Source organism: Anomalospiza imberbis, chromosome 15 (assembly GCF_031753505.1).
Source record: "Anomalospiza imberbis isolate Cuckoo-Finch-1a 21T00152 chromosome 15, ASM3175350v1, whole genome shotgun sequence".
NCBI lineage: Eukaryota > Metazoa > Chordata > Aves > Passeriformes > Viduidae > Anomalospiza > Anomalospiza imberbis.
Genome location: NC_089695.1, coordinates 16,464,140 through 16,473,255, shown reverse-complemented (window position 1 = coordinate 16,473,255; position 9,116 = coordinate 16,464,140). Strand labels below are relative to the sequence as shown.

At 49.9% G+C, this 9,116-nt stretch overlaps 1 protein-coding gene across 1 annotated transcript; it reads left to right on the top strand.

Moving 5' to 3' along the window:
* The first annotated feature begins 1,016 nt into the window (after positions 1–1,016).
* BNIP1 (BCL2 interacting protein 1) lies at positions 1,017–5,844 on the top strand. Its single transcript, XM_068206170.1, has 6 exons — positions 1,017–1,174; positions 1,255–1,347; positions 1,624–1,715; positions 2,545–2,646; positions 3,339–3,457; positions 5,187–5,844. The coding sequence occupies exons 1-6, from the start codon at positions 1,088–1,090 to the stop codon at positions 5,381–5,383; spliced, it is 690 nt and encodes a 229-aa protein (XP_068062271.1). The 5' UTR covers positions 1,017–1,087; the 3' UTR covers positions 5,384–5,844.
* Positions 5,845–9,116: the final 3,272 nt, after the last annotated feature.

Sequence of the window (9,116 nt, the reverse complement as noted above, 5' to 3'; positions counted from 1 at the left end):
GATGTGGTTTATTAAAAGGGGGAAAGGCCCTGCTTGGAGTTGCCAGGCACAACTCGTGGCAGTACCGGGGGAGAGGGAGAGGGCGAGAGAGGGAGCGAGGGTTCCAGGTGAGGGTCCCAGGGGAAGGTCCAAGAGGGAGTCTGGTCCCTCGGGCACACCTTATCAGGGGGCTTCAGGGTGGGCTGGAACAGGACTTGGGCAATGGGGTCACAGATCTCTGATACTTCAGGGGAGGGTCACAGGTGTGGGATGAACCATACATTGGGGGTGAGACAGAGCATTCCATCTGACCTTTGGACCTATCTGCAGGTAAAGGGCATTGTTTAATCAGAAAGGGGATTGCTTTCAACCTGGCTATACTATTGTTTTCTAGTTATTCAGTAGTCAAGGTTTGTTATTTCAAATCTAGTTCTCATCTCAATGGCTGTATTTTCCGAATCTTTTGCCAGGCAATCATATTTATAAGGTTTTCCTATTTCATCTTCCCCAACAGGCATTGCTCTGCTTCTCGTTTTGGGGGTGCAGAGCTCGTGTTCCCCACCCTGCTCCTGACCAGAGTCAGCCTGGCCTGCCCAGGAACCCAAGGAAGCTCTTGGATGTAAACCTGGAATTGCTCCAGGGGAATCTTCTGGCTCTGCACAGCTCCTGCCAGGAGGGGACAGCCGGGGGTCGGGCTCTGCTCCCAGGGACAGGGACAGGAGGAGAGGGAACGGCCTCAGGCTGGGCCAGGGCAGGCTCAGGGTGCACATCAGCAGGAATTTCCCCATGGAAAGGGTGCTCAGGCACTGGAAGTGCCCAGGGAGGTTTGGATCCCCATCCCCGGAGTGTCCCAGGCAGGGCTGGAGGTGGCACTGGGTGCTCTGGGCTGGGGACAGGGTGGGGATGGGGCACAGCGGGGACCCGCTGGGTTTCGGAGGTGTTTTGTAACCTCAGCGACCCTGGAACTCTGCTGCCCATCCCCGCGGAGCTGCGCGCTCCCGGCCATCGCCCGGCCCGGCCCCGCCGCGTCCCCTCAGGCCCGCGCGTCCCCGCCCGCCGCCCGCAGGGGGCGCCCGCGCCCGGCCCGGCCCGGCCCGGCCCGGCCAAGATGGCGGCGGCGGGCGCGGCCGTGCCGCTGCGGGTCTGCCACCAGGAGATCGTCAAGTTCGACCTGGAGATCAAAGCGGCCGTGCAGGTACCGCCGCCAGCCCCGGGACACCCCGGCACGGCCGCGGGGCGAGCCCGGCCCGCGCTGACCGCGCCGTTGTGTTCCAGGACATCCGGGACTGCCCGGGGCCGCTCAGCGCCCTCACGGAGCTCAATGGCGCCGTGAAGGAGAAGTTCCGACACCTCCGCGGCCGCATCCAGGTGAGGAGCACGGCCGGGGGCTGCTGAGGGCACCGAGCTGTGCTCCGGCCCCACCGGCTGTGGTCTGGGGCTGCAGGATCCCGGCTGTGGGTTCCTGCCGGGCTTTGGGGGATCCCGGCCTTGGGTTTGGGGGGCCCGGCTGAGATTTGGGGAGTCGCGGTCCTGGACTGGGGGTTTATCAGATAAATCTGCTCCGAATCCAGTCCCCGGCCGGGGCTGGGCTGTGCGAGTTGCGGGTGGCTGGTGAGGTTCTGGCGTTTGTGCTGTCCGCCAAAGGAGCTGGAGCAGATGGCGAAGGAGCAGGACAAGGAGTCGGAGAAGCAAGCCTTGCTGCGGGAGGTGGAGAACCACAAGAAGCAAATGCTCAGGTGGGTCTGGCAGCTGGGGCTGCTCCCCAGCCCGCTGCAAGCAGAGGTTGGCTGACTTTGGTGCAGCCTCTCTCAGAGTCTGGTTGGGAAGCACGCTCACTGACACGGTTTTGTCCCAGACCAAGAGGTGGGGGACAGAAAGGTACAACTCCCTTCTCCTGTCCTGACTTCCTAACTCTGGTCTGTCCCTTTGAGCTCAGAGAAGGTGGCTTAGGAGTCTGTTGTTTGACAGCTGGCACACTTTTCTTCTTCCCTTGGTTCTTAAATGCTACACTGAGGAGCGGGAATGTCAGGATAGAATGTTTTTGTTGTGTGTAGGAATACAGAGAAAGTGAGGGGCTGAGGGAGCTGGGAAGGGGCTCAGCCTGGAGAAAAGGAGGCTCAGGAGGCCCTTCTGGCTCTGCACAGCTCCTGACAGGAGGGGACAGCCGGGGATCGGGCTCTGCTCCCAGGAACAGGGACAGGAGGAGAGGGAACGGCCTCAGGCTGGGCCAGGGCAGGCTCAGGGTGGACAGCAGCAGGAATTTCCCCATGGAAAGGGTGCTCAGGCACTGGAAGTGCCCAGGGAGGTTTGGATCCCCATCCCTGGAGTGTCCCAGGCAGGGCTGGAGGTGGCACTTGGTGCTCTGAGCTGGGGACAAGGTGGGGATGGGGCACAGCTTGGACTTGATGATCTTGGAAGTATTTTCCAGCCCAGGTATTTCTTAGATTCTGAGGGCCCTTGCATGTATCAGGAGTGCCCACTTACAGTGGTGTTTGCTTTGTGAAAATTGTCTGTGCTTGCAAGGTGTTCCCATCACATTACAACACTCTGCTTTTGTGATTTCAGCAACCAGGCAGCCTGGAGAAAGGCAAATCTGGCCTGCAAGATTGCTATTGACAACTCGGAGAAAGATCAGCTGCTGCAGGGACGAGACATCTTAAGACAAAGGTATTGGACTGTCCCACTGTACTATGGGATTTACCAGTGTCTCCTGTATTCACTCATTTTAAATGGAAGTGACATTTTATTTTTAATTTATTTAATTATATCGAGAGTAGCTTTTATTTTATAAGTGCATTTCCCATTTGTGGAGATTTGGGCTGTTAAGAACTGTGATGAATTCAGGTTTTCTTGGCATTGGCATGACTAAGCAGAAAAGGGGATAAATTACCTTCATAGCTTTACATATTGTCTTTTACATTAATTCCAGATAGGTTTTACACAAGAACTGGGTCATTATCCAAGCTGTTTTCACATCCAGAGCTGGATGTGAGTGTGTGCAGGCTGTGTATTGTATTGAAAGCAACAGCTGGGATACTCAGGATGATAAAATGGGTTTGCGTTGGTGCTCCCATAGCAGCTCATGGAGTTACACAGTCCTGGGTGAGCAAGTGGTGAAGTACAGGCCCCTGTGAGATTCTGGGCTGTTGTTTGGGCTCAAGACTTTCTTATTTTGTGATTATTTTTTATTGTTTAGTGAAAATAATCTGAATTTCTCATGCGGTGAAAACCAGTTGTGTCTTTTGTACACTGCAGAGATGTTTAGTGCCAAGTATTGGTCTTACCTATCAGCAGCATTTTCCCAGAGCATCCAAAAAAATAATTTTACCTCTTCCTGCTTTTCTTTTTTCTCTTTTCAGGAAGACCACAAAGGAAAGTCTGGCAGAGAGTGCAAGCAACATCACAGAGAGTCTGATGGGCATCAGCAGGATGATGTCCCAGCAGGTGCAGCAGAGCGAGGAGACTGTGCAGACGTTAGGTACAGCTGGAATTGGGGCATGGAGGGGGTGATGGAATACCTTTGGTCAGCTCTGTCAGCCTGGGGAGAGGAGCAGAGTAGGAGAATGTGCTACAGTGATGATTAAAGGAGTGGCCAGCAGAACTCCTCTACCAGCTGGACATAAACAGGAAATATCCGTGTACTTTGTGTGGAGTTTCTGTTTCATGATCGTGAGAAGGAAGAGGGGTCAGGATGAGGTTTAGTTTCTTGTAACAGCAAACTGAGCTCACCCAGTGCCCAGAGTGTGTTCGGTGTTACTCTGTGCCACTGTCCTGGCACGGATTTGGGGATAGCAGAGGAAACAAAAGCATGGATACAAGTCCCTGCGCAGAGGAAGGAGTGTCTGGAGGGCTGCTTCCAGCCAGGCTCCAGCTGGGATGGCTGAGACACTGAGATCAAGTGCCTTGAACCCGGGGTCACTTGCTCTGTCAGCAGTGCATCAGGGACTGTGAAACCAAGATTTCACCCAGTTCCTTGGCTTGGACTCCTAAAACAATAAATCAAGTGACCTGTCAGAACTGGTGATTCATGGAGCATTCAGGAGTTGCTGCCTGGGCCTCTTCCTAGCTGTGCTTTTGGGCAGGAGGGGACTTTAAAGACAAGGACAAATAACACTCGTTTGCCCTCTTTGCTTTCTGCCCCATCTGAGGGTGGCAGCTGGCCACAGTTTGTTGCTGCGGGAGTAGCATGTTCCTTCTCCCATTAAAAGGACAGTTTGGCAGGCACTTTTTCACCCTCTTTCTGAATGAACAGCACTTGGAATTCATCAAGGGAAAAACTATCAAAGGTCATTTACAAAACCCAGCTGTAAATTCTGAGTTAGTAGTGGGAATTCCTGTTTCCTGAGCATTCCCTAGGATGCAGTGAGTGTTTGAGGCTGTGGAGCAGGGAGGCTCTGCTTTGTCATTAACTCTGGGAAACAAGGATTCTATTTTCACTTGGATCAGAATGCCTCTTGAAATGGGATGGGATAAAGTGTTTTGCAAAATACTGCAGACCTGTTTCTGCTCTGTTTTTGAGAACCAGACAATGCTGGATTTGACCTTTCTGTGAGCAACCAGGGCAGTGTAGGGTGATGCACTGTCCTACAGGCTGTGCTTTCTGTAAAGCAGAAAAAAGGGCAATCCAGGGCTTTTGCTTTTGTTTAGCAATTTGAAAGGAGCAAGGCTGAGAAGTCTGGGGCATGTGTTTGTTTTCTCACACACTTCTAGTTGACCCTGCTCATTTTTATTAGGCCAAAAATTGCTGTGTGTGTCAAAAATGTCTATTACAAATGGTTTGAGCTGAATAATTCTGCAGCCTCGCACTGATTTACTGCTGGGGCTTGGGGGAACACTTTCAGTGGTGCAATTAATATATTCAAATATTGCCCTGTCCTGCTGCTGCTTGTGATTTCTCTCTCTAGCACTGTTCCTATTTCACTCTGCTTCTAGCAGTGCTGACTGAAAAACCTGAACTAGATTTGACCTGCTAACCCAAAAATTCAAAAATCAGGGACTTTCAGCTTTTCAGTGCTCTTATTTCACTTTGCACCCCTGAGCTGTGAGAACTCTCTGTGTCTGTCTCACCCACAAGTCAGCCTGACCCAGAAGGATCCCTCAGGCACTGTCTGTGTTATCAAATATCTCATCCTTACACACTTTGCTGGGTATTTTTAAAGCACAACCTGCTGATTTAATTTTTTTTTTCTGTTCCCCTTTAATTTCAGCCAATTCTTCCCGAACCATCCTGGAAGCAAATGAGGAATTCAAGTCCATGTCTGGCACCATCCAGCTGGGGAGGAAGCTGATCACCAAGTACAACCGCCGGGAGCTGACGGACAAGCTGCTCATCTTCCTGGCCCTCGCCCTCTTCCTGGCCACAGTGCTCTACATCCTCAAAAAGAGACTCTTCCCATTTTTGTAAAATTCCAGCAATCACCGAACTATTAAAAAAAAAAAAAAACAATCAGAAAGAGAGATGGTTGATAACGGTGGGGCTTTTAAATGAATAATAAAGGGATATTGCAATAGCTGGAGGAGTGTTATAGTAGGCAGGAATTTGTGCTGTCCCCGTGGAGCTGCCTCAGAAGAGATTGATAGGTCATGCTGTGGAAAGAAGAAATGCCAGTTTGCCTGTGGGTTTGGGGAAGCAAACACTTGAGGGACTGGGCACTCAAAGGTGCCAGTCTGAACTTTCAACCTCTCACTGATCTTTGCCTTGAAATGAAGTCTTGGACTGGAAGCCGCTCTGACATCTGTGTGTAAGGTGCTGAGAGTAAGAGGGAGGATGGAAGAGAAGAATTCACACATTCCATTAATAAAATATTTATTGTATTCATGTCAACAGAGTTTTCTTTAAAAACAAAGTCTGATGGCTTCAAAGAGCCTTTCAGTGTAAAGATCCTGCTTTTTCTTTAGTGGTTGCTTATGGATTGTTTTTCTGGGAGCTTAACACAGCCTGGCTCTGTCCCTCTGACCTTGGGAGGGCTCTGAGCAAAGCAAAAATGGGAACCCCATTTGTTACTATGAATTCACATAATAGAATTAGATTGGAAATCTCCTAATATCAAAAACCCTTTTCCTCTTTTTCTTTATATAATTTCAATTCATGCCTTTATCTTTGCAAAGTTACTGCCAAGGTGTGCATTTGGAAGTTGGAGGGTTTTACTCCTATTTTGTGGCCCTGGAACAGCCAGACTGGACAGAGTGGATGTGGTTTCCATATTGTTCATTCCTTGTATTTCAGGGCAGTTCTTCCTCCCAGCCTTTCCTGAGATACAGAATTGCACCAAGAATGAAATAAATTGATGATGTGCACATTGGGGGTTTGAATAAGAGAAATTAACTCAGCTTCAAAAATCTAATCTTTGTAAATAAGCCTACCTGCATAAGCTGTCAATTTACAGAGAGACAATTAGAGACAAAGAAATTAGGGAAAAATACCAAGGACTACTGGATTTTTTGAGAGAGGGGAAGGGGAGAAATTCCAGGATGCAACAGGTTGTTCACTTGGCACTTAAATAATTTCCTTCCACAGGCAGCCAAGAGTCACCCGGGCTCCTGATGGGCCACAGACCTGGCAGGAAATAATCAGCGGAGACAGCAAGATAAATGTTATTTCTCTTTGGGGTGAGAAGGGTGATTTGGTGCAGCACCTCAGGAGGTGCCTCAGCAGCCACCCTGGAGCAGAGCACAGCTGGTGGTGATTCCCTGGGTCCCTCCTGGCACGGTGGGATGCCACAATCAGCCCTGACAGTGCCCAGCTGGGGCTGGCTGGGTGGTGCTCAAATACCCTCCCTGCAGGCTCACTCTGGTGTCTGCCTTGCTCCTGGTCACCGACTTGGTTCCTCCAGTGAAGGTAGGACTTGATTTCCTCATTTTTTAAGCAAAGTGAGCAGGAGCAGTATTTTTGGGAAGAGGAAGTGGTTGTTCCTAAGTTTTTGTTGTGTGATCCAGGGAATGCGGAAAGCTGTGCCTGGGCAGTTTTTCAGTGTCTGCAGAGGGTTTTATATTTGCACTCAGGATGTTGTGTCTTGGGGTCTTGCTGCTGTGTGCCCGAGGTTGTGTTGTGAAGGGTAGAAAATTGTATTGTGTTGGTTTTCTGAAAGGGAGTAGCATTTTCTTGGGTGTCTGCCTTGCCAAGTGCAGCAGAGGCATCAGGGATGGTGAGAAGGGAATTTCTTCTGTGACTTTGGTCTTGGGTATGGTGTGGGGGCCAAGGGCTGGAGCCCTTTTGAGACCAGGGGCTCCAGGACTGCAGAAGCAGAAAGTGTTTGGGAAGGAAGGAAGAAACAAGCCTCTGGAGAAGTGTTCAGAGCTGTGCTGGAGGACTCATACACAAGTGAAAGCAAATAGTGCTCCTGTTATTTCTGGGCTATTCCTCCCCAAAGGGTACCCTCCCTATAAGTAGAGGATTTAGTGTCACAAAACAGTTGTGGTAAAAAGTATAAGTATTTTTCCTTTGAAGAGCAACACTACTTTAAAACAAGGAGTAAGGAACCACCCGGAGCTTAAAAAGGGCTGAAATCTTGCTGTGGAGTTGTGGGGCTGAGACACGCAGCTGGCAGCAATCAAGTAGCTGTGGGTTAATGAACTCCTGCTCATTAGCTGAGTGGTGGTTCGTTAACTGTGTCCTGCAGGCAAAGGGGGCTGCAGCCACTGAAGGGACTGTGGGTGTTTGGCTGAGCAGCTGGAGCCACTTAGGGATGAGGACAGGGCAGCTCTGATGCCTCAGCACACTTAGAGGTTTGGAACTTGGAGGTTTGTGGTGAATTTAAGGTCCGGCTGGGGAGTCCGACCCACTGAGAGCAATTTGCTTTGTCTGAGCACCTGTGGAAAAAGGGGGAAATGCCTGGAAGCTGTCCCTTGGAGCGGCAGGAGCCAGGCAGTGCTGCTGGATATTTGGCTGCACAGGGGTGGTGGCCTGTGGGTGTGGATCCAGTCCTGGTCTCCATTCCCACGTGGCCATGATGGGAAGCCTGTGGGCAGGAGCAGGTGCCATTACATCCCTGAAATCTGCAGCACGAGAGTCACTGCCGCAGTATTCAGTTAGGTCTGTGTTTCCTTGGAAAGTCGCCTTTTAATGGTTGCAATAAACGTGGACCTGAGAAAAACTGGAAATTTAACATGCATTGTAAATGTGCCGAGAGAGACTGACTTGATCCGACTCATAATTATTTTATCACTGACTGTGGTGTTATCAAATACAGAAATATTGCAGGATAACTCTGGGAAAACAAATGAAGAGGATAATACTATTTATTCCCTCCCCCCCAACAAGAATCAAGGGGAGATGAGGTTTGTATTTGAAGTTGTGCTTTTGAAATGCTTTCCACATAACTGACTTTACCGAAATGGAAAGGTGAATTCATGGCTTGGAGGTTTCTAAAAATGTCTCTGCCAAATGTGCATGGCTGCTATCACATGCCAAGTGGCCCGGAGCAAGCCAGGCAAGTCAGGCTGGAATCTTTGGGGGCTGAGAATATCCAGGGGACATGTGCATGCTTGTCTGCAAATATGTGGGGCTCTCCTTTGGAAAAAGGGGAGGATGGAAATCAGCTTTAATATTGCTTTGCCACCCCGTTTGTAATCAGCTTTAATATTGCTTTGCCACCCTGTAATGGTCTAATTCTCACAGAAGAGAATCTGAAGCAAATGTTTTCCCCAGATGTGGTGTCTTGGGGATTTTACATTGCTGCAAAGCCCTTTCTGTCACCGAGTGAATGCTTGTTGTGTTTCCTTCCCACAAAGGTGAGAATTGCTCTCCAAACAGGCTGCAGGTGCTTTGTACCACAACCAAATGCCACATCCAGGCTCTCAAATCTCCTGCTGCTATTGAAAGCTGATTGTGGACTTGTTCAGGCTGAGGCTGTTGAATAAACACAACTTTATTATCTGCTAGCTTATATTAAATGGTACAAACTCTGTGCCACAAAGGGAATGACAGTTCCACTGAGTTGAGGTTTGGTTTTCTCACAGGAACGGGTGATGAGAATTCTGCCAGTTTCTGTGGGTGATGGATTGAGAGAGGTGGTGGCTCACTGTGCCTGTACCTTGAAGCTTTAATCCTCTCCCGCATAGAGAGAGCTGCAGTCTGAGAAAGGGACTGGGATCTTTATTGACTTAATTGGGTTTAGACCCTGGCTCTTCTTGTGTTC